This window comes from Gopherus evgoodei, chromosome 12 (assembly GCF_007399415.2).
Source record: "Gopherus evgoodei ecotype Sinaloan lineage chromosome 12, rGopEvg1_v1.p, whole genome shotgun sequence".
Taxonomy (NCBI): Eukaryota; Metazoa; Chordata; order Testudines; family Testudinidae; genus Gopherus; species Gopherus evgoodei.
In genome coordinates this window covers 3,340,770-3,366,503 of record NC_044333.1, presented here as the reverse complement: position 1 = coordinate 3,366,503, position 25,734 = coordinate 3,340,770, and the positions used below count along the sequence as shown (strand labels likewise).

The 25,734-nt window shown below is 48.9% G+C and overlaps 1 protein-coding gene across 5 annotated transcripts in view; it reads right to left on the bottom strand.

Moving 5' to 3' along the window:
- Window positions 1-25,734, bottom strand: part of HYDIN (HYDIN axonemal central pair apparatus protein) — a 392,944-nt gene that overhangs the window by 184,913 nt on the left and 182,297 nt on the right. For 4 of the 5 annotated variants that reach the window (XM_030581746.1, XM_030581750.1, XM_030581747.1 and 1 more), the window contains exons 19-20: window positions 10,395-10,633; window positions 1,880-2,135 (exon numbers count right to left, since the gene is read on the bottom strand). In XM_030581746.1, coding sequence (XP_030437606.1) covers window positions 1,880-2,135; window positions 10,395-10,633 — 495 coding nt within the window. Of the gene's footprint in view, window positions 1-1,515; window positions 1,599-1,879; window positions 2,136-10,394; window positions 10,634-25,734 lie in introns of those variants that run through there. The other variant, XM_030581749.1, reaches the window with a different exon arrangement.

The window sequence follows — 25,734 nt, the reverse complement described above, 5'->3', positions numbered from 1 at the left end:
TCTTATTATCTATCCCTTTCTTAATGATTCCCAACATTCTGTTCACTTTTTTGAATGAATGTTTTCACAGAACTATCCACAATGACTCCAAGATCTTTCTTGAATGGTAAAAGCTAATTTAGATCCAAGCATTTTATATGTATAGTTGGAATTATGTTTTCCAATGTGCATCACTTTGCATTTATCAACACAGAATTTCCTCTGCCATTTTGTTGCCCAGTCACCCAGTTTTGTGAGATCCTTTTGTAGCGGTTCACAGTCTGTCTGGGACTTAACTATCTTGAGTAGTTTTGTATGATCTGCAAATCTTCTTCAATTTCATCCCATTACTCCTAAACTATCCCATATAGTGCTGTAACAACACATTTTCCTCCTTCCCTGGAGTTTGGCACCCTCCCGGTACTTGCTAAAGTTGTCACATAACCAAGCTATGTACACAGAGCTCTTCTCAGTCTTGAGACAAGGCCTGCATGCTGCCACCCAGCAGCATCTATAACCAGCTCATGCTCCACTACCCATGCCTGCTGCAGGCACAGACCATGGAAAGTCCTGCCTCGAGGGATCTGAGAGGCAGCAGCCTCATGACTCCTGATTGGCTTCCCACCCTAAGTAAACCCAAGGGATGGTCCACAAAGTGTCTAGGCAACAGTGTGGATCTCCTGTAGCTGCCATGATCATTCCCATTCTTGAATTCCTGTCTTTGACCTTGGCTTGACTTGGATCTCGCCTGCTGACCTGGACACTGGTCCCTGGTATTGACCCCAGTCTGGAATTTGACCATGAACTCCTCTGCTACTCTCAGCCCCAGGTTTCACCTGTCTCTGACCCTTGGTCCCAACTGCCCTTGCCAGGATCCTGACAACAAGTCAGTCCCTCTAGCCTCCTGATCGTTTGATTCTCTTCTTTAGGCCCAATCCAGTTTGTCAACATCTATCAGGTAATGAGGTGCCCATAACTGAATAGGATACCCCAGTAGCAGTCCTAACAGAACCATACAGCAACCAGAATCTCTGCTACCTGGAAAAAGCCATGCAGAAGTGTGAAAAACTGGGTTTTCTTCTGCCACCAATTGGGACAGACTCCAGACAGTGTCTCATCCCTATGACATAGCACAAGATTTCCACTTCATTAAGCTCATAGACCATTGGGGATCTGCCAGAGGGAAGGGCAACCACACTGACTGGGTTTGGTGCCTTTCACAGAATGCTGCACTGCTATACTTGATGTCCCACGCTGTCCCTGGGACAGAAGGGCAGGGCATACTGGGATGGAAAATATTGATGAGAAACAAGCTGTCAAATATAATGATCTGTGGGAACAGCCTCTTAGAGTGGAAGAAATCACTCTGCGTTCTTTAAAAACAATGCATTCGGTCTAACGTTTCCCAACAGGACACAGCATGTTAAATGGACATTTTAAAAATTTCTTTATAACTATAAGTAATGTCTGTGTTCGAGGTTACTCCCCCCATTATATAGCTGTGTTTTGGATTATTCCCCTCTCCCATTATATTACCTTGCATTTTTCTCATTACTTTCTGCCCGTGATCCTAGTCTCTCCAGACACCGCAATATTATTTCTTCAGACTTCCCTTGTGCCTCAGCACATGACTCCCTGTAACTTGTTGCTTGCCCCAGAAGTCAGCTGGTATTTTGGCATTTGAATGTTGGGTTTATGGTAGCTATGGTAACAAGAAAAGCCTTAGCGACTAATAATGCCCAAGCAAGAAAAGCAACTGGTGCTACCATGGTAACCTGTGGCATTACAGCAATTCTTGAAAGAAATTGATAATTTTCTAAGATAAATGTCAAGGGACCAGCCTAAGAAATACCAGTAGCAACAATCTAATCGAAATGCTGCAGCTCTTGCAGTCTTTTACCTTAGGGGTGTCAGAGGAGCCTTCCAGCATCATATCCACAGTCTTGCCTGGGTTCAGCTCCATCCTTAATGGATGAAGCTTAAACACCGGAGAGGGAGTCTCTGGTCTCTGGGGGAAGTTCTTGCCCTTGGCATTACTGATAGCAGGCAAATGGTTACGCTGGCGAAATGGAGGGAAACCTTCTGTCATCCAGTAGAGCTGATGGGTTCGTCGCCCATGGTTGGTTATCTTGAAGTGATAGCAGCAAGGATCCAGACTAGAAGAACAGCAGAATGGAGGCAGATTGAAAAGGTTACTGATGGTGGGGTGTCTCTACCAAGAGAGAGCAAAAGGCCATGTATTTAACATGAAATTTGCCAATACCGTGTGTGTGTGTGTGCGTGCGTGCGTGTAGGGGTGATCACTAGCAGCCAGCACAGATTTACCAAGAACAAATCATGCCAAACCACCTGGATTTCCTTCTTTGACAGGGTAACTGGTTTGGTGGATAGGAGGAATGCGGTGGACATAATATACCTGGACCTCAGCAAGGCTTTTGACACAGTCCCACATGATATTCTGATAAGTTAGCTGGAGAAATGCAGGTTTGGCGAAACTCTCATTAAGTCGATACATAATTGGTTAAACAACCACAAACAAAGAGTAACTATTAATGGCATGATGTCAGGTTGGAGGGAGGTCTCAAGTGGGGTTCCACAGGGATCTGTTCTGGGTCCAGTGTTGTTTAACATCTGTATTAATGACCAGTATGTAGGAATAGAGAGCATACTGATCAAATGTGCAGATGACATAAAGCTGAGGGGGCGCGGGGAGGGACTGCCAACACTTTGGAGCAGTGGTCCCCAAGGCAGTGACCACGGGTGCCATGGCGCCCACAGGAGCATTTTAATGCGCCCGCGTCCTGGCCCCTGGGAGAGCACCCGCCGAAATGCTGCCGAATTTCAGCAGCATTTCGGCGGGGATGCCTCTCGATGACGCCACTTGCCGTCGACAAGTGACATCATCCAGAGGCATCGCTCCCGAATTTCAGCGGCAATGGCTCTCGATGACGCTGCTTGCCGTCGACAAGTGATGGCATCGAGAGGCGTCACTCCTGAATTTCGGCGGCGATGCCTCTCAATGACGTCACTTGTCAGCGACAAGCGGTGTCATCAAGAGGCGTTGCCGCCGAAATGCCGCCGAAATTTGGCGGCATTTCAGCGGGTGCTCCACTGCCGCAGTGGTCTTTCGGCTGGTGCCCGCCAGCCAAAACGGTTGGGGACCACTGCTTTGGAGGATAAAACTAAAATTTAGAGGGATCTTGATAAATTGGAGAACTGAGCTAAAGACAAAAAAATGAAATTCAACAAAGGCAAATGTAAGGTGTTACACTGAGGGAAGAAAAACCAAATGCACGAATACAGAATGGGGGACAACTGGCTTGGCAGAAGCACTGCTGAGAAAGATCTGGGAGTTGCGGTGGATTACAACCTCAACATGAGTCAGCAATGTGATGTTGTGGCAAAAAAAACAATTGCAATTTTGGTTGCTTTAACAGAGGCATCGCATGGGAGCGATAGTACCGCTCTACTTGGTGCTGGTTAGGCCTCAGCTGGAGTAGTGTGTCCAGTTTTGGTCACCAATGCATAGAAAAGATGTGGAGAAACTGGAAAGGATCCAGAGGTGAGCGACAAAGATACTCAAAGGGCTGGAATGCAAGTCATATGAGCAAAGGCTGAAGGAACAGGGTAGGTTTAGTTTGGAAAAGGGGAGATTAAGAAGGGACATGATAGCGGTCTTCAAATACTGAAAGGCTGCCATAAAAAGATGAAAAAACATTGTTCTCTCTTGCCCCAGAGAGCAGGACAACAGTCAATGGGTTCAAACTACAGCACAGCAGATTTAGATCAAACATCAGGAAAAGCTTCCTATCTGTAAAAACAGTAGGCCAATGGAACAGACTGGAAGCTTCCTATCTGTAAGAGCAGTAGGCCAATGGAACAGAGAGGTTGTGGAAGCTTCTTCACTGGAGGTTTTCAAAAGGTTGGTTTAGACTCAACAAATCTTGCAACTTGGCAGGGGGTTAGACTAGATGACCCTTGCGGTCCCTTCTAACCCTGTGATTCTATGATTGCTGGAACGCACTGCACCCACAGCATTAACGCTAACTCTTAATAGGATGCCATGTTGTGACATCCAAAGAGATTTGTAAAAGCAGCAAAGAGTCCTGTGGCACCTTATAGACTAACAGACGTATTGGAGCATGAGCTTTCATGGGTGAATACCCACTTCGTCGGATGCATCCACGAAAGCTTATGCTCCAATACGTCTGTTAGTCTATAAGGTGCCACAGGACTCTTTGCTGCTTTTACAGATCCAGACTAACACGGCTACCCCTCTGATACAAAGAGATTTGTGTGGCTTGAAGCGATGGCTAACACAAAATACTTTTTAAAGAGCCACTCTCTGCCAAATGGCCCCCAGTTTATGAAGCTCCTCCTGCAGCTGGCTACCTAACAAGCTGCAATAAAGAATCAAGAGGTGGCTCCAGGCACCAGCACAGGAAGCAAGTGCTTGGGGAGGCCAATGGAAAGGGGAAGCACATCCGGGTCTTTGGCAACAATTCAGTGGCGGGTCCCTCAGTCCCTCTCAGAGGGAACGACCGGCTGCTGAATTGCTGCCGAAGAATGAAGCAGCCCTGTAGAGCTGCCGCCGAAATGCTGCTGATCGCGGCTTTATCTTTTATTTTTTCTTTGCTGCTTGGGGCAGCAAAAAGCTGGAGCTGGACCTGTAAAGAATGAAACAGAAAGGACCAAATCTCAGCATTTGCTGTAATTATGCTTCTCCTTACCTTTATCTCTTCAATATCCTCTATGTATCTGCACAAAGCTAGTCCCCAGAGTCCCACAAAGTGAGCTGGGTTATACTGGCCATGGCAGGAGAGGCAAGCAAGTTCCCATTCCTGCTGTTTGTTACAACTTCCCTTTAGCATAGCCGCCGAGCACAGGTAGTGGCTTGGGCTAGGCACATGAGTACAATCTCACCTGCCCCTGCTTTGAGCAGCTAGCTCAAGCCACTGTGGCCAGAATGCTGTTTTTAGTGTGCTAGATCAATCAGACTGTAGACACCTCCCAGCTGCAGTGTAGCTAAATAAATATCCATTTACATTTTACAAAATAAACCTTGGAGGACTGGAGGGGAAATATTGACCCTTTGCAACATGCCCGCGAAAAGACTGAATCCTGTCTGTGATTCCTTTCATTAAGATCTCTGCCCTGCCAAGCCAATGGAGCTTGACAAAACCCCAGGCCTCCCTACGGGAACTGGCTGAGATAACTGGATTCATGTATCACCTCCAGGGATTTCAGACTAAAGGAAAGAAAGGGCACTGGGTGGCCTGCATCCCACAACTCTATTTCCTAGAGAAGTTAAAGCTTTTTTTGCTGCTAAAGAGATCCTCTTTCATTGCAATGAGAAAACACCTTGTGCATCGGTATTTGACCATCTGGGTAGACTGTCACCCTTTTCTTCAGATTAATGGCCTGCTACAGATTAATGGCCTGCTCTAGATAGGAGCTGAGTGCCTTTAACTTCTACCCCAACAGGAGCTGCTCACCACCTAGCACAGTGGTCCCTAACCTTTTTGTCTGGCTGTTCCTACATAGAGGATATTGAAGAGATAAAGGTAAGGAGAAGCATAATTACAGCAAATGCTGAGATTTGGTCCTTTCTGTTTCATTCTTTACAGGTCCAGCTCCAGCTTTTTTGCTGCCCCAAGCAGCCAGATGAAGAACCGTGGTGGTGGTGGAGCATCCGCCAAAATGCAGCCGAATTTTTGCGGCATTTCGGTGACAACGCCTCTCGATGACATCACTTGGCAAGTGGCGTCATCAAGAGGCATCGCCACCGAAATGCCACAGAAATTTGGCAGCATTTCGGTGGATACTCCACTGCCGGCCAGGACGCGGGTGCATTTAGATGCCCCTGCAGGCGCCATGGCGCCCGAGGGCACTTCGTTGGGGACCCCTGACCTAGCAGGATTGGGCTCTTGGTCTGTTCCCATTGAAGAGATTCTGAGAAGAGGGGAGTAAGTGTGCTACAAGAACTAGACAGAGTCAATAGTTTTCCCATTAACTATAGTGAGCACAGGGCCGGGCCCTGTCTCCTGTCAGACTGCAGTGACATCAGGGGCTAAATAACCAGAGCTAACATGAAATGAATAGTCAATGAGACATTGATACCATTATGCACAGAAACATCAAGTGTAAGGTAGTGATTATTTCACTGTATACGAATATAAGCATGACTGGCAGAGGAATTGTTCGTGGCAGAGTTACTGTCTTGTTTTGGAGGTAAAGCATATGTAGCCAATGAAAAGTGGGTAAAACATACCTGGCTAAATACAAAAACAGAATTTACACCATATTCCAAGTTAGTCTGTGAAATAAAATGTTAAAAATGCATTTGAAGCATACAATGGCTATATGAAATATGCCATCTCATGCAACGTGCAACGACAGATCTGAACTTTAAATCAAGTTCTGTACAGATGCCTAATTTCTGGTTCAGTAAAAGCCAAATTCATCTTACTATCTATGCCCCATTTCACTTTATTTAGTTGCAGTTTTGCAGCTAGTTGCAATGGTGGCTTAACCCCAGGACGATGCTGCGGGATAGGAGGAGAAAGACTGTCAGAAGAACATGAACTGAGTAATGCTGCCAACATCTTATCACTATGCATTGTGACAAAGTTCCTCCTCTACCTTGCTGGGTCCTGCGCTTATTGGCAGCTTTGTTCACCTCAGTGATCTCCCCCCACAGTCTGGATCAACTCCTCCTGTGTCTGATCAGGAGTTGGGAGGTTGGGAGTTTGGGGGGAACCCAGGCCCGCCCTCTACTCCGGGTTCCAGCTAGGGCCCTTTGGATTTGCAGCTGTCTATAGTGCCTCTTGTAACAGCTGTGTGACAGCTACACCTCCCTGGGCTACTTCCCCATGGCCTCCTCCAAACACCTTCTTTATCCTCACCACAGGACCTTCCTCCTGGTGTCTGATAACGCTTGTACTCCTTAGTCCTCCAGCAGCACAGCCTCTCACTCTCAGCTCCTTGTGCCTCTTGCTCCCAGCTCCTCACATGCACTTCCTCTCCTCTGGACTCCGTGACTTTCCAGGACCTCCATGATTTCTGCAGCGACCGCTACACCTAGCCCTGGGGCAGCGCAGGCAGCCTCTGGGCCAGTCGCACCAGCCGCTGCTGGGGAAGTCTCAGGGCACTGTGGTCCCTTCCCCCAGAAGCAGCAGGAGTTTGGGTGTGGGAGGGGGTAGGGGGTTGGGACAATGGACAGGGTGAGGCAGGCTCTGGGCAGTGCTTACCTCAGGGGGCTCCCCAGAAGCAGCAGTATACTCCTTGCTCAGCTACTAGGCAGAGGCATGGCCAGGTAACTCTACATGCTGCCTCCGCCCGCAGGCACCACCCCCACAGCTCCCATTGGCAGTGGTTCTTGGCTAATGGGAGCTGCGGAGCCGGCGGTCTGGCCAGAGGCAGCACACAGAGCTGCCTGGCCACGCCTCTGCCTAAGAGCTAAGCAAGGGGGATGTCGCTGCTTCTGGGGAGGCACGGAGCCAGGTAGGGAGCCTGCCAATCCTGCCAGCACCAGTGGGGGTCCCGGGCTGCACTAGGCTTGCCAGGCATCTGGTTTTCAACCAGAACGCCCGATCGAAAAGGGACCCTGGCAGCTCTGGTCAGCACCACTGACTGGTCCGTTAAATGTCCGGTCAGTGGCACAGCGGGGCTAATGCAGGCTCCCTGCCTGCTCTGGTTCCGTGCAGCTCCCAGAAGCGGCCGGCATGTCCGGCCCCTAGATTCAGGGATGACCTGGGAAGCTCCACATGCTGGCTCTGCCCCCAGCACCAGTGGCCAATGGGAGTTGCGGGGGTGGTGCCTGCAGACGCAGGCAGCATGCACCACAAAGAGCCTCCTGGCTGCACCTCCAAGTAGGGGCCGAACATGCCAGCCACTTCCGAGAGCAGCGCGGAGCCAGGGCAGGCAGGGACCCTGCCTTAGCCCTGCTGCGCCGCCGACCAGGAACCGCCTGAGATAAGAGAGGCCCATCTGGAGTCCACACCCCAAACCACCTGCCCCAGGTTGGAACCTATTCCTGCACCCTAACTCCCTCCCAGACTCCGCACCCCACCCCCTGCCCCAGGTCAGAACCCCCTCCTGCACCCAAACTCTCTCTCAGAGCTCGCACCCCCTTCCACATCCCAACCACCTACCCCAGCCCTGAGCCCCCTCCCGCATTCCAAACTCCTTGGCCCCAGCTCAGAGCCCCCTCCTGCACCCCAAAACTCTGATCTCCAGCCCCACTCCAGAGCCCATACCCCCAGCCGGAGCCCTCACCCCTCCCAAATCCCAGCCCCCGCCCCAGCCCGCAGCCCCCTTCCGCACCCTGAAGCCCTCATTTCTGGCCCCACCTGGAGCTCTCACCCAGAGCTGGAGCCTCACCCCCAGTGAAAGTGAATGAGGGTGGGGCAGAGCAAGTGACAGAGGGAGGGGGGCTGGAGTGAGTGGGGGCAGGACTTCAGAGAAGAGGCAGGGCAGGGGCGAGGTCTCAGGGAAGTGGGGGCAGGGCAAGGGAATTTGGTTTTGTGCAATTAGAAAGTTGGTAGTTCTAGGCTGTGCACTGCTGCCTGTGCCTCCCCAACAACAGCGGAGGTTCCAGGCTGTGTGGCGCTGCCTGCGCCCCCCAGCACCAGTGAGGGCCCTGGGCTGTGCACCACTGCCCACTTCCCTTCCAGCACCAGCTGGGGTCCCGGGCTGCACACTACTGCCTGCTGTCCCCCCCCCCAGCACCCGTGGTGCCCCTGGGCTGTCCCCTCTGTGCATTCACAGCACCCACGCGGGTCCCCCTGTTCACCCGTGGCATCCCTGGACCGCTTCCCCTAGCATCCCGGGCACCCCAGGGCTGCTCCCCAAGCATCCTGGGCACCCCAGGGCTGCCCCGTTCCAAGATTTGTTCAGGGGTATATAGTAAAAGTCATGGACAGGTCACGGGCCATTAATTTTTGTTTACTGCCTGTGACCTGTCCATGATTTTTACTAGAAATACCCGTGACTAAACCAGAGCCTTACTTATAGTTAACCAAGGATCACAGAACGCCCCAGATATCTACACTCAAATGGAACTAAAGCTCAAAACTAGTGCAGGGGACTGAAACTACTGTATCTCAAACACTTAGAGCTAAATTCATCCATTTGAAACTCCTCTCTTTTCCATTCACCATCCAGGGTCAATGGACTTTTGCTTTCCCCCAACTATTTTCAGAACAGGACCTTTCAGTCATTCTCCTTTTTCCAATCAAGAGATAAAGCTTTTCTTCCAGCTTCTGCCCTAAAGCCAAGGGAGACTGGTGGGAACAGATAAGGAGCAAGAGGAGGGGAGACAGGAAGAAAGATGAGAAGAGAGGCTAACTGTCATGACTCGCAGGTCTCTAACCTGGATCTGCAGGTTTCTTGGGCAGCCTCATGCCCCAACCTCCCCACTGATGACTTACTGGTGTATGCTAGAACCAGGACTCCTTGAAACCCAGCTCACTTAGAACTTGCCTCTGGGCCCCGACTGTTGGAAGACTGGGGCTCCTGACTGGCCTACTTCCCCTGTTTAAGCCAGAAGGAGGAATACGAAGTCATAGAATGATAGAATCATAGGACCGGAAGGGACCTCGAGAGGTCGTCTAGTCCAGTGCCCTGCACTCATGGCAGGACTAAGTATAACCGGGTTCCAGCCTGCCCTGGACTGCACATCCTGCTCCTGTCTCCTGATCTCAACCACCTGGTTTCCTGACTCAGATTGATTCCTGCTATCTAACTTATAGTTCCTGACCTTCTAGTTCTGAACTCCAGCTGGCAATGGGGACCTGCGCCCACCCCACAAGATAACCACTAGGCCTGACTGCTTATGTCCCAGCCCTGACACTAATAGACAGAATTCCAGCAGGGGATCCATGAAATAAAAGTGAGCTAGGGAAGGTTAAAAGACAAACACAAATGTTGCTGCTCCCTCAAGGCACTGAGATGTGGAGCATGCTGCAGGTAGAAAGAAAGCAGTACTGTTAATTTAGAAGAGGGGCTGCTAAAGAGCAACATCAAGGTTTACTGCCGCTGCAGGTCACTGGGGGTCATGACCCACCCATCAGGTGAAAAAAGGAGCAAAATGTTTGAATGATCAAAAAAATATGAGGCTTTTTAATGTATCGTTTATCAATCTTCAGGACTGACCTTCTGCAATTTCCACTTAGTGACATTTTGTCAACTACCTCCCATCTTGTTAGCATTCTAAAGTGACAAGTGACTTTGAAAGGGCTACAATATGTCTTCAAATGCACTTATGCAGCGCCTATTTAAGTCAATTGGAGCCATGTCCATGTAGCTACAGTCCTAAGGGGCTATAATAAAAAAATGTCCTTGCTGGGGCTCTTTATTTGGTCCATGGAAATGAAGGAGCATAGGAAAAGGTGAGAGCCAGAGAGATGACCTACCTGAAATGGGGTCCCAAGTTGAGTGCTGGAGCAAAGGGCTTGTCCGTGACAATCGTGGTACCAATGCCAACAGCCTGGACTGGGATCACATAGGTATTGCTGTTTTGTATGAACAAGTTCACCTTGTCTTGGAATTTCACCGTGTCATCCAAGTTAGCAATCAGAGTCAGCGATACCTCAGCCTCTGGGGGGACTACACCTTCACTGGGCTCAATCCTCCACAACGAGTGACTGCGAGCCTGCAACAAGATCCAAAAGCTAAGATCAGAATAGAGCCATTGGCCTCAATGTACCTGTGAGGCACTATAGGATATGGTTAAAAGGAAGAGAAAGCAATGATGGGCAGGGAAAAAGCAGCATCTCAGGCTGAAATGATTTCTTAAGGAACTCTAGGTTTTAATGTGCTAATTCATCACATCTAATAATGAAGACTGAAACCCCATGAGGACTGTTGTAATAATCGAGGTCTAGCAGGCCTATGTGAATTGTGAGCCAAACTGTTGGAAAGTAGGTAAAGGTTCATGAATTATTACAATGACCTGTTATATAAAAATTGTTTAAGAAAGATTTGGGAAGGAGACAGAAAGACTGAATTAATTTAAACAGAGATGGTTTACTGATGCCACTCAAGGCCTGTGTTAAGATCATGCCTGGTAGACAAGAAAAATGTGAGACTGGAAATCAGTGGACCAAAATTGGTGCTTCTGAAATTGGGCCTAATTGGTAGATACAATAATGAGAGGATGGGCTATTCTGCACTTTTTGAGGCCCGTGGAAAGGGAAATGGGGGTGAAATCATCACCATGGCTGCAACGGAAAGATTTTTTTCAAAGACACCAGACCCTGAAACTCATCACACCACCAGTGAGGATCCCAGCCTGATGCATGTGAGATCCTGCTCTGTCTTCCCCTTCCTCATGTGTCCCTTTCTGTCCCCTGTCCTACCCTCACCTTGGCTTTTCACTGGATCCCAAAATCAACTGCTCACAAACAGAGAAGAGTTAGCAGGGGAAGCAAAAGTGGATGGGAACCTGGGAGGCAGTGACCATGAGATGGTCGAGTTCAGGATCCTGACACAAGGAAGAAAGGAGAGCAACAGAATACAGATCCTGGACTTCATCAAAGTAGACTTTGACTCTCTCAGGGAGCTGATGGGCAGGATCCCCTGGGAAAATAACATGAGGGGGAAAGGAGTCCAGGAGAGCTGGCTGTATTTTAAAGAATCCTTATTGAGGTTGCAGGAAAAAAACATCCCAATGTGTAGAAAGAATAGTAAATATGGCAGGCAACCAGCTTGGCTTAACAGTGAAATCCTTGCTGATCTTAAACGCAAAAAAGAAGCTTACAAGAAGTGGAAGACTGGACAAATGACCAGGGAGGAGTATAAAAATATTGCTCAGGCATGCAGGAGTGAAATCAGGAAGACTAAATCCCATTTGGAGTTGCAGCTAGCAAGAGATGTTAAGAGGAACAAGAAGGGTTTCTTCAGGTATGTTGGCAACAAGAAGAAAGTCAAGGAAAGTGTGGGCCCCTTACTGAATGAGGGAGGCAACCTAGTGACAGAAGATGTGGAAAAAGCTAATGTACTCAATGATTTTTTTGCCTCTGTCTTCAAGCACAAGGTCAGCTCCCAGACTGCTGCACTGGGCAGCACAGTGTGGGGAGAAGGTGACCAGCCCTCTGTGGAGAAAGAAGTGGTTCAGGACTATTTAGAAAAACTGGATGAGCACAAGTCCATGGGGCTGGATGTACTGGATCCAAGGGTACTAAAGGAATTGGTGGATGTGATTGCAGAGCCATTGGCAATTATCTCTGAAAACTCATGGCAAATGGGGGAGGTCCTGGATGACTGGAAAAAGGCTAATGTAGTGCCCATCTTTAAAAAACGGAAGAAGGAGGATCCGGGGAACTATGGGACAGTCAGGCTCACTTCAGTCCTTGGAAAAATCATGGAGCAGGTCCTCAAGGAATCAATTCTGAAGCACTTAGAGGAAAGGAAAGTGATCAGGAACATTCAGCATGGATTCACCAAGGGCAAGTCATGCCTGACTAAACTAATTGCCTTCCATGAGGAGATAACTGGGTCTGTGGCTGAGGGGAAAGCAGTGGATGTGTTATTACTTGACTTTGGCAAACCTTTTGATATGCTCTCCCACAGTATTCTTGCCAGCAAGTTAAAGAAGTATGGGCTGGATGATTGGACTATAAGGTGGATAGAAAGCTGGCTAGATTGTCGGGCTCAATGGGTAGTGATCAACGGCTCCATGTCTAGTTGGCAGCCGGTTTCAAGCGGAGTGCCCCAAGGGTCAGTCCTGGGGCCGATTTTGTTCAATATCTTCATTAATGATCTGGAGGATGGTGTGGACTGCACTCTCAGCAAGTTTGCAGATGACACTAAACTTGGAGGAGTGGTAGATATGCTGGAGGGTAGGGATAGGATACAGAGGGACCTAGACAAGGACTGGGCTAAAAGAAACCTGATGAGGTTCAACAAGGACAAGTGCAGAGTCCTGCACTTAGGACGGAAGAATTCCATTCACTGTTACAGACTAGGGACCCAATGGTTAGGAAACAGTTCTGCAGAAAAGGATCTAGGAGTTACAGTGGACGAGAAGCTGGATATGAGTCAACAGTGTGCCCTTGTTGCCAAGAAGGCTAATGGCATTTTGGGCTGTATAAGTAGGGGCATTGCCAGCAGATCGAGGGATGTGATCATTCCCTTCTATTCGACATTGGTGAGGCCTCATCTGGAGTACTGTGTCCAGTTTTTGGGCCCCACACTACAAGAAGGATGTAGAAAACTTGAAAAGAGTCCAGCAGAGGGCAACAAAAATGATTAGGGGGCAGGAGCACATGACTTATGAGGAGAGGCTGAGGGAACTGGGATTGTTTAGTCTGCAGAAGAGAAGAATGAGGGGGGATTTGATAGCTGCATTCAACTACCTGAAAGGGGATTCCAAAGAGGATGGAGCTAGACTGTTCTCAGTGGTACCTGATGACAGAACAAGGAGTAATGGTCTCAAGTTGCAGTGGGGGAGGTTTAGGTTGGATATTAGGAAAAACGTTTTCATTCAGAGAGTGGTGAAGCACTGGAATGGGTTCCGTAGGGAGGTGGTGGAATCTCCTTCCTTAGAGGTTTTTAAGGTCAGGCTTGACAAAGCCCTGGCTGGGATGATTTAGTTGGGGATTGGTCCTGCTTTGAGCAGGGGGTTGGACCAGATGACCTCCTGAGGTCCCTTCCAACCCTGATATTCTATGATTCTATGATCTAGTTCTACTCAGCTTGTGAAGGACCAGTGAAGGAGAGGAACCTGACCAGACCAACCAGATGATGTCCCTGACCAGGCAGATGAGCTGGGGTCCAGAGCAACAGCTGTTATGCCCAAAATGCCAATCCAAAGCACCATCCAGGACTGACCTGCTGCCCTGTAGCCAGAGAACATAAACAAAAGCCGTATTTCCCCCTCCGTTCCTACCCTATCTCTTCTCTCTCTTTTGCATCTGTTTTGTCAAAAAGCAGGAAAATTAATATTGTTCCCAACTCAAAATTGAACTGAACTAATCCTTTCCTCTCCACTAAGGAGGTCTGTTTGACAGCATGAGAGACACTAACCAATATTCACCCTTTTTAAAAAGAGATGTTGACAGGTTTTGATTTTTGTTTCACACAGCCACTCAATTTCAGTTTCAATCCCTTTTGCCTTATTTGATTCCTTTCCTTTTGTGTATTTCAGTCAATAAATATCTAACTTCTGGTATGAATTTTCTGGTGTGCTAGCCATGGAACTAAGCAGGCCACGGTCTCTACATACCAAACCCCAAACCTTGTTTTAAACACTTTTGTGTTGGACAGTTTCAGGCTCATGTTAACACTTTTGGCTCTTTGGGCCCATATAGTCCAACTAAATTAATACAACAGGACCCAGGGGACAGAGCCTTTCACCTGCAAGTCGCTATTTCAAATCCAGCTCACGTCAGTAGTGACCACAAGTGATTACCTCTGATGGCTTATGGTCTATGTGACCTCTATAAAATTAGTTTGATGGTCCTGTTCCAGTTCCTCGGGGAGATAACCAGATTAAAAAAAAACCAACCTCCACCAGTGACACTAGCTAGCATCCTTGCTGGCAGGGTAGGCAGAGAGGCCACAGCCTAAATGAGCCATGGAATCGGAACCCTCTGCTGATGCAGAGGTTACATAGTTTGACAATAAAGCTGTAAACTAAAGGAATGACTCTGCAAAACCAACTAATCAAAATCCAGATGCAATCAGCAAGGTCTTTTCTCAAGAGTTAGGCTGTTTTTTTCAAAGGCATCTAATGGACTTTGGCATCCAATTTCCAGTGAATTTCAATTGGACTAATTCTCTAATTCCCTTAGGCTTTGGAGAATCCAAGCCATCAAGGTTTATGACAAAACAGTACATGAGTTAACGATTAGAAAGGAAACCAAAACTGAGCCCTGTGATCTGACTTTCCCAAGTACTCTCCTCCTTCTGTCTCCTAAGCAGCCCTTCTCAGAGACCTGCCCTTGAAGTCTTGTGCAATGAGGGTGGTAGAAACCGAGCTGAGTTCTTCACAGGAGGCCAGGTAGTGACATGGACCCCGTCAGAGTTGCTCTGCAATAGAAACATTTTAATTGGCTCTAGGCCAGTGCTAAGATAAGATCAAGATGGAATGCAGAGTAAACCCTAAAGATCATAGCTGTACCAGAGGGGGTCTGTGGGCCATTTGTGAACTCTTAGATTTATTCAGAAGGACCCATACAGGTCGTTTCCACTAGCATCATCCTTAGGCTCCTGTTTTAAGAGAGACTAACTGTCCTCAACAGAATCCCTCAGTGAGCTGTCTCGACATCTGGAGTAGAAGACACAATCTCTGGCATCTTTTAATTGTACATTTGTGTTTTACTGCTCTGAATAATGCAGAAAGACGGAAAGGCCATTAAACATGGTCACTCTAGGAGATGCAGAAGGACTCTGTGGCAGGGCAGAGGTAAAACGCTGGCTAAGCCCTGCTTTCAGGTGGAGAGGCCAGGGGCAGAGGCTCAAAGCAGCCAGCAAGGAGCCCAGCTGCGGGCCCTAACGAGGGCTGGCTCACTGCAATAGGCTGAGATAAGCAGGGACAGCTGGGCTGAAGGCTGGGAGGGCTATAAAAGTCCTGAACCAAACTCAGTCAGGAGCTACAGTGCTGTCTCCTCATCACAGGAAGGGAGCCTCAAGGGCCAGGAGACCCTGGAACGGGTTGGAAAGGGGATAACTGTTGGGGGATAAAGGAGACTGCATGGTGGCACTGGAAAATAAAACACAAGGGTGAAGCACCAGAAGAAGGCGTGAGGACTCATTTTACCAGCCTAAGCACAGGGCACAGGGTGAGAAGGCAGAAACCTGTCCAGACCCTGTGACAGACTCATTCACAACCACCTGAAACAACATGGGAAATATTTGAGAACAGCATTTTTATGACAAGCAAGGATTTGCTCACTGCTTGAAATGGACTGAAACGCTGTTTGCTTCAAGTGAGATCAGCTCTACCGAGTTTCCGTCCATCAGCCGTGGAGCTCTAACATTATGACAGACAACTAAATGAAGAAACACATCAGAAAACAAAACAGCACATCAAAGGGCAGGAGCATTTAAAAGGATTCCAAATAACCTCCCTAAACAGTTTTAGGTTACTGAGGAGAGGGTGTCTGAGGAAGTGAACAGAGCCAGATTTTAACTGGAAAGTGAAAATGATCCCATGGAACAAGTTTTTTGGGGGCTGTACTAGTTTCTGACAGAGCATAAGGGCTTCTCTCCAGTTCTGTGACAGGTTTGCTGCAGTGGAAGCCACTGCAGACTCAGGGCTTTTACAATTACATTAAATACATTACACTGGCAAAATTAATAAACTCAGTCAGATCCACTTGATTTGTAGCTCCCCACAGCCTCAGGGAGAGGAATCCTTAAAATAGAACTGCAAAGCAAGAGGAGACAATATAGCAGAGGGTGGTCTGTTATGTCTAGCTCCAGTGCCATGCTTCACTGTCTAGATAAGGATGGATGCAGATCTAATTACCGGACCCACTTTGCTCCTGCACCTGCTGCACTCTCTCTTAGATACAGTCTACTCTTTATTCTTTGGCTTTTGGATCTTGTGTTCCATAACTCTGCTATTTGGACAGCTACTAGGGTGTTATCTGCTTCTTGTTTCAGATTCTAGAACCTTGTGTTTGGATGTAAAAAAAGCCAAAATCATTCTGAGATGTATTAGCAGGAGTGTTGTAAGTAAGATACGACACGTAATTCTTCCTCTCTACTCTATGCTGATTAAGCCTCAACTGGAGCATTGTGTTCTGTTCTGGGTGCCACATTTCAAGAATGATGTGGACAAACTGGAGAAAGTCCAGAGAAGAACAACAAAAATGACTGAAGGTCTAGAAAACATGACCTATGAGGAAAGATTGAAAAAAATGGGTTTATTTAGTTTGGAGAAGAGAAGACTGAGAAAGGACATGATCATAGAATCATAGGACTGGAAGGAACCTTGAGAGGTCATCTAGTCCAGTCCCCTACACTCCTGGCAGGACTGAGTATTATCTAGACCATCCCTGACACCTGTCAGGGATGGTCTAGATCAGGGGTAGGTAACCTATGGCACGCGTGCTGAGGCGGCACTCAAGCTGATTTTCAGTGGCACTCACACTACCCGGGTCCTGGCCACTGGTCCGGGGGACTCTGCATTTTAATTTAATTTTAAATGAAGCTTCTTAAACATTTTAAAAATCTTATTTACTTTACATACAATAATAGTTTAGTTATATATTAAAGACTTATAGAAAGAGATCTTCTAAAAATGTTAAAATGTATTACCGGCACGCAAAACCTTAAATGAGAGTGAATAAATGAAGATTCGGCACAGCACTTCTGAAAGGTTGCCGACCCCTGGTCTAGATAATATTGTCAGGGTGGTTAAGCGCTGGAATAAATTGCCTAGGGAGGTGGTGGCATCTCCGTCATTGGAGATTTTTAAGAGCAGGTTAGACAAACACCTGTCAGGGATGGTCTAGATAATGCTCAGTCATTCCATGAATACAGGGGACTGGACTAGATGACTTATCGAGGTCCCTTCTATTCCTACAATTCTATGATTCCATGTGAATATCACCACTCTAGCACTGTCACTGAAATGCATGGGTACTAAAGAAATCTGTGAATAAAGCAGTAACCATTGCTCACTCCCCCAGCCAGACCACTGATGTTGCATAAAGCCTTCTGAGCTTTCTTCAAAGCAGTGCTGACCAAATGCATTCACTTCTTTTAAGCTCTTGATCATTTAAAATCGATGACTTGAAGACAATGCACCTCAGAGGCCAGGAGAAGCCTAGCTTGTTCAATACACACATGGTGCCGCCATCCCTCTCCACCTCTTCTGCAAGTATTACACATCTGGTCACTAGCACTAGGGAAATCCAGTAGGGTGCAGCAAAGCAGAGACTATTCTATTAGCATTTTCTATTTCAAGCCAGAAGACATTAGGCTTAGATTGATAGTAGTATTCAATCTATTTTCTGACACAAGGTAGCTGGCCTGAAAAGGAGACCTGATAGCTTTGCTGTAGAAGTGAATCTGCGAATCTGCTATCAGATGTAACTTATTTATCAATGCTTGGCACAAAGTCAGGCAGCACATTGTACCACAAAAACTAACACTGAGGAACAGTGATGGAATGGTTAGATGAAGGCAGCTGTGTGCATTTCCCACCGTAACACAACGCAGACCCACAGTGCTCCAGCATCCCTATGGCTGACTGCTTCAGAATGAGGACATTAACTCTGGATAAAAAGGATTTGCATAACATACTAATTAGTTTGGTGCAGGTCCAAAGGAAGGACCTAGTGTTAGTGAACAAGACGCTGCAATGACAGGAAAAAGATGACGAAGACATGTAGGGCCAGATTCACTCCAGTATCTGTGTTAGCTTCTGCCAACATATATCCAAGGCGTGGCCCCAGAGATATTAAATCTGCTACAAGAAGAAGAGGTCACAACTTCCCCACCCCACACAGTGCCTGCAGAATTCCAGTGCAGCTCCCCCCCCACCAAAATGGATATTAATAGCCAGGAAGAGGTTATGACCAGCACAACTGGAACAATTAACATCCTCAACCAATGAGGTTCCTATGGTGCTCCAGCTGTAACTTAAAGTGTTCCCAAGCAAGGCTGGCAGAAGCAATGGCACCTGCCCTCTCTCAGTCCAAATTTGCACAGTCAGAAATAATTTACACCACCCTGAACCAGGCTTGGACAACCACATTTGGAAATTACTGCCAAGAGGGGAAGAGTTGGCAATAAAAGAACTGGAGAGAGTAGGAACCAGAGGAGTGGGCTGATGATTTATGACCAAGAGGAGAAGGAGAACCTGGAAGGGCTCAATCCAGCTAGAAGTATCCAGTCATTATTAGATACTCAGCAAGTCAACTACCAAGAAATCTGTCTCTGGAAGAATGGAACAGTAAGCTACAGGGGATATACTTGATGAGTGTCCTTGCAGTATGAACCTAGCAGTTACCAAGAGCAACTGTTTAACCATCCTAAGAAGACAAGCAACTGTCATCGGTGACTCCATACTAAAAAGAATGGACAGAGAATTCAGCAAGGGCACAAGAACAACAGGACGATGTGTTGTCTCGCTGCAGTGAAAATATGAGATGTAGCCAGCAAGATTGGACAGGATTATGAAGTCATTTGGCAAGTCTCCACTGGTGATGATATACTTGGAACCAATGACTTCATATTTTGTGGAATTACAACAATTATAGAAGACTTCAGGGACCTTGGAAGGGAGCTGAAGAAGAGAAAAGTCTGGGTGGTATTCACAGAATTCCTACTGGTCCCATGAATGACAGAAGGCAGAAAATACTGGATGAGACCACCACTGGCTGCACGACTGGCCTGTGAAGCTGAAGATTTGGGATTTGTGTCACATTGGTCCATACTCCAGTGGGAGAGAGTGCTGTACAAAGAGGAAAGCCTGCATCTCGCAGGTAGGTGGCTAAACTCCTTGGCTGAAGACTAGCTGGAAGTCTTCTTTGCTAAGAAGGCAAATGCAGGACCAACTGAAATTCAGCATGTTATAAACAACTTGAGTTGATGTGACAAAGAATGTGAAGGGAAGCATTATTTCAATTGCTGACATACCAATTCTAGGAGGCTGGGTAACAAGCAAGAAGAATTGGAAATTCTCATTGATGAGAAGAAACTTGAGGTACTTAGCATTTACTGAAACCTGGTGGGATGAGTCACATGACTGGAATATTAAAATCATTGGTTATAACTCAGTTAGGAAGGATAGAGGGAGCAGAAGAGGTGGCACTTTACATTAAAGACACCATTATCTGTTTTAGTGATCAATAACTCAGAAGTGTAGGATCTTGAATGCATATGTGTCAATGTGCGTCTTTGATCACCATGGTCCTGCAGACAGTGACGGATTTTGAGTTAGTGGGGACCTATGCTCAGCTTAATTTTTGGGGCCCCTCCTTGGGACCCAGCCAAGAAAAAGAACATTCTCTCTTATCTCCTCCCCGCCCCTGTTTTTCATTCTTTTCCCTATCCTCCTCCTCCTATAAGTAATAGGAAGTAAATGAAAATAAAGTGAGGTACCTTGATTGTTTTTGTAATCTAACTTATTTTTCTACAGACCACTTGAAAATCGCTGAAGGTCTTGGTGGCCCACTTAATGGTCTTTCCAAATATTGTTTGTACTGTTAGCTAACTATTGTAAAGCACTTTGGATAAGAGTGCTTTATAAAAAAAATTGTAAAAAAATGTTGGGGTGCAGGGTCTAGCCAGGACTTAGGGTGTGGGAGGAAGCTCAGGGTTGGGGCAGGAGGTTGGAGTGTGGAGCGCTTACCTGGGGCAGCTCCCATTTGGTGTGAGGGGTGCAGAGGGAATTTGCAGGGGTGCAGGAGCTCCCTTTTGGTGGGAGTGAGTATGTGTGGGGGGTGCAGGAGTCAGGGAGGACAGGGGGCTGGGTGTGTGGGGGGAGGGTGCAGGAGTCAGGGCAGGGAACTGGGGGTGTGGGTGCTCCCTGCCCCACCCCGGCCCCCTGCCCTGAGCGGCTCACAGCAGGGAGTGGTATGAGTAGGGAGAGTGCGGGGGCCCCACCTTTACTCCGCCCTGCCCCAATTCTACCCCCAGAGTGCACTGCGGCCGCGCTCCTCCCCCTCCCTCCTGGAGTGCCCTGGACACCAGCAAACAGCTGTTTGGTGGCGGGGGCAGTGCTCAGAGGCGGAGGGGCAGGAACACAGCACGCTCAGGGGAGGAGGTGGAGAATAGGCGGAGGAGGGGGGAGATTGGCTGCCAATGTGGGTGGAGCCTGCAGCAGGGGCCCCAGGAGCCGGCAGGACCAAGCTTCTGCCCCTGCAGCTGCCCAGCCCTGGGGCCCCCTGTCATTGCAGGGCCCTGTGCCAGGGCACCCTGTGTTTTACTGTAAATCCGCCACTGCCTGCAGATATCAACAACAGCCTGCTGCAGGTCTCGTGGACTTTTTAGAAAGCTTGACAGGAAGTCTTTCAAGCAGAACTAAAGATGTCTGTTAACAAACTCACCTGACTTGTCTTTTTTTATGTCCAGCCAACATAAATTACTCCTACCAAACTTTCTGTGAATAAGGCCTGGTCTACACTTGGGGAGGGTGAATTGATCTAAGTTACGCAACTTCAGTTATGTGAATAACACAGCTGAAGTCGACGTACTTAGATCTACTTACCGCGGTGTCTTCACTGCAGTAAGTTGACTCTGTCTGCACCTCTCGCTCCGGTGGCGTACCGGAGTCGATAGGAGAACGCTCGGCAGTCGATTTATCGCATCTTCACTAGACATGATAAATCAACTCCTGCTGGATTGATCACTCCAGAAGTAAGTGTAGACATGCCCTTAGTTAAGGCAGCTGCTAAGAAGTTAATTCCTGACAATATATACTTGGGTGGTCACCAGAAACAACTAAGCTTTACCAGAAATTCATATCTGCTGGTAATGCCCAAGAGACATTCATAGAAACAAGGAATGCAGTCAATTGCAGGATCAAACCAGGTGCGACTGATGGAGAGAGAACAAAAAAAAAAAAAATTGGAGATATACCTATCTCCTAGAACTGGAAGGGACCTTAAAGGTCACTGAGTCCAACCTTCACTAGCAGGACCAAGTACCAATTTTTGCCCCAGATCCCTAAGTGGCCCCTCAAGAGCTGAACTCACAACCCTGGGTTTAGCAGGCCAATGTGCAAACCACTGAGCTATCCCTACCCCAGTGACAAAGCTTCATTTTACTTGGAAAGCATGGCAGACCATCAAAAACCAGCCTTGGCAAAAAGGAGTTTCCAGTCACCGCAAACACTATCGCATGCCAGCTAGTGGTTAATAGTTTTACACAGAACTTGGACAAGTCTTTCAGCCCTGTGGACAAAATTGAGGTTACAGAGAGGTGGCAAGTTCCTAGTGTGGATTCAAGCTTGACGGCTTCCTTTTCAGGCAAAGGGCTATACCAGGCCATAAAGCTTATGGGAACAGGACAGGCTCCATGCCAGGAAAACCTTCATCTGGAACTTCTTCATCTAGGCCCAAAAGTTGTCTGCTCTGTTTCTTTAATTGATATTTCCAGGGCAACTGCATCCCAAAAGTCTAGTGCATGGCAAAGGTCATAGCTTTTCAGAATCCAGGAAAACTGCTGGAAGATCCTAAGAGCTATCAACCCATCTTCTCCTTTTTGTTACGCAGAAGCCGATGGATAGCTTGATTCTGATGTGCATCAACCAGGTTATTGAACCACAATAGCCTTCATTTGAGGACATTGTTCAGACTGGCTTCATTTGAGGACATTGTACCCAAGATAAAGTAATTCACTTAACACAAAACATCAAAGGTTCCTTTGAGAATGTGGGTGCCGTTCTGGTGAACTTGTCAGCCACAGATGACACTGTCTGACATGTGAGGCTGAACCCCAAGTTGTTGCAGACTATTCCCGATAAGCTCAGGGTGTGGTTCATTATGGAAATGATAATGAATCAGAACTTCATCTTGCAAGGTAGAGACAAAGTTAGCCAACTTAGGCTGCTCCATAATTGACTCCTACAAGGATCCATTCTAGTTACTCTCCTTTTCAACATATATACTTATGACTATCAACAACTAAGGCAAATAAGTACATATATGTGGAAGACATCTGTCTCTCTGATGTGGGTAACAATCTACACAATAACAAAGGGTCACCTAGCCAGGACATGAATGTTCTGGCCACCTACCTTCCTCAGTGGAGATATATACTAAGTGAGTCTAAGACGGTGGCCACAACCTTCCATTTGAGCGATTGTCTACTGTGACAAAGAGGGCAGTTTTCTTGTTTTTTCAATAGTTTGCTTGCAGAGGGTGTGGGACTCACTTTCCTTGTTTGTTACTGGTTTAACAAGATGGTGGGAGAGGGAGTTTGTTGTTACAGAGAGCCAGCAGTGGCACTTGGGATCCTGGACAATGACTGGAGAATGAATACCCTAGCAACTGGTGACCTGGTGACTGGGAGGCCCAGCTTGGAGTCACAGCCGGTTCTGGCCAGTGGGAAGACAAAGGACTGAGGGGAGAGGACCTCAGTGACCTGACCAGCCAGTTCCAGCCACTGGGGAAACGAAGGATGGATGAGAGGAGAGGCTGAGAGAAGAGGAAGTCCATTCAACCTGTTTATCTGGGACAGAAGACAAAGGACAGAGGTGGGGCTTGGGGGAAGGTGATATGGATGCCCAGCTGGAAGGAGTGGATTTCTGGACTGAGAGATCAGCCGGAGCCCACCTGGATGCAGGAGAGACCTAGATGTACTGTGCGGAGGGTTCCCAGGGCCCGGAGAGTTTCTTATGCTGTGTTCAGATATTCAATAAACCCTCCTGTTTTATGCTGCCTGAGACTCGCTCTGGTCTAGATATCAGGGTTGCATCATTCTCCCTGGGAGTGGAGGCCTTGGGAGTCCAGAGCGAGTGGACTCCCTGAGGGGGCCCATGGTGAGAAACAGGCTGCTGAAGGCTCAGAGAGGTGCAGTTCCAGGAGGCGGAGGGGCCTACGGCTTAACCCTCAACAGAGAGTGGACCCCTGAGAAAGACTGTCACACTGAAGGGAGTTCCTCCCAGGGACAGTACGGAGCCATGAAAGAGCACGAGTCCTGTGAGTCCATGACCACTGGCCAATCAGCCCCTTACAGTTTGTGGTTAGGACCACCCACTCTCTTTCCAGCCAGTTGTCACTTACTTCAGAGCCAAACTGGACCACAGTCTAAGGTACCTGTTCCATTTAGTATTTTAAAAGAAAAAGTTCACCTCCCGCACTGCCCTGGCCCACAAGCTAGCAGGAGAGGCAAATGTCTACAAACCTCGTTCCTGGCACTGTTATTTACTCCAGTGGAATATTGTGCAGCAGTTTGGGAGAGAAATCAGCATATGCATCTCATTGATTTGGAGCTGAACAGAGCCACCTATAGACTCACAGACTTTAAGGTCAGAAGGGACCATTATGATCATTGAGTTCAGGGGTCGGCAACCTACGGCACGTGTGCCAAACATGGCACGCAAGCCAATTTTGAGTGGCGCGCTGCTGCCTGCCGCAGTCCCGGCCCCCAGCCCCACTCAGCCTCCCCATCCACTGCTCTCCCCTGCGGGGGCTGGAGGCAGGTCCTGCAGCAGCCAAACTTCCCCCCTCCCCCGCTTCTTCCCCCAGCGTGGTGCTTTCCTGCCCCACCCTCTCTCCTTCCCTGCACCGATCAGCTGATGGCATTAGCGAGGGGAAGGGGGAAGAGTGGCAGTGTGCTAGCTGCTCCGTAGAGGAGGCAGAGAGAGGTAGGGACGGGGCCTTGGGGAAGGGGATGGAACAGGGCACATCCCTTCCAGCCCCCTGCCATGAGCTGCTGCCCTGACCTTTGAACCACCCCACACACCCAGCCTTCTGCCCTGCACCTCCTACACCTCCCAGCCCTCTGTCCTGACCCCTAAACCCCCACACTCAGCCTTCTGCCCTGCACCCCCTACACCTCCCAGCCCTCTGCCCTGACCCCTAAACCCCCCCCACACCCAGCCTTCTGCCCTGCACCCCCTACACCTCCCAGCCCTCTGCCCTGACCCCTAAACCCCCCCCACACCCAGCCTTCTGCCCTACACCCCCCACACACCCGAGCCCTCTGCTCTGACCCCTGAACTCCCCCCACAGCCTTCTGCCCTGCACTCCCCCACCCCCCCAGCCCTCTGCCCTGAACCCTGAAAACCCCCCCACACACCCAGCCTTCTGCCCTGCACCCCCTACACCTCCTAGCCCTCTGCCCTAACCCCTGAACCCCCACACTCAGCCTTCTGCCCTACACCCCCTACACCTCCTAGTCCTCTGCCCTGACCCCTAAACCCCCCCACACCCAGCCTTCTGCCCTACACCCCCCCACACCTGAGCCCTCTGCCCTGACCCCTAAACCCCCCCCACACCCAGCCTTCTGCCCTACACCCCCCACACACCCGAGCCCTCTGCCCTGACCCCTGAACTCCCCCCACAGCCTTCTGCCCTGCACTCCCCCACGCCCCCAGCCCTCTGCCCTGACCCCTGAACCCCCCCACACCCAACCTTCTGCCCTACACCCCCCCACACACCCCAGCCCTCTGCCTGACCCCTGAACTCCCCCCACACCCAGCCTTCTGCCCTACACCCCTCACACACCCCAGCCCTCTGCCCTGAACCCTGAACACCCCCCACACCCAGCCTTCTGCCTTACACACTCACACACCCCAGCCCTCTGCCCTGAACCCTGAACACCCCCCACACCCAGCCTTCTGCCTTACACACCCACACACCCGAGCCCTCTGCCCTGACCCCTGAAACCCCCCACACACCCAGACTTCTGCTCTGCACCCCCACAGCCCCCATCCCTCTGCCCTGACCCCTGAACCCCCCCACACCCAGCCTTCTGCCTTGCACCCCCATAGCCCCCATCCCTCTGCCTTGATCCCTGAACCTCCCCACACACCCAGCCTTCTGCCCTGCATCCCCCACACCTCCCAGCCCTCTGCCCTGACCTCTGAACCCCCACACACACCCAGCCTTCTGCCCTGAGCCCACTCCCAGCCCTCTGCCCTGACCCCTGACCGCTCCCCCCAGGTCTGGGGTCCTGGCTGCCAGCCCCTTGCCAGCCGGCATCCCGGTCGCAGGCCACGCTCAGCCCACTGCCGGCCTAGGTGAACAGAACCCCAGGCTGGTGGTGTAAGAAGAGCATTTTAATTTAATTTTACATGAAGCTTCTTAAACATTTTGAAAATCTTGTTTACTTTATATACAACAATAG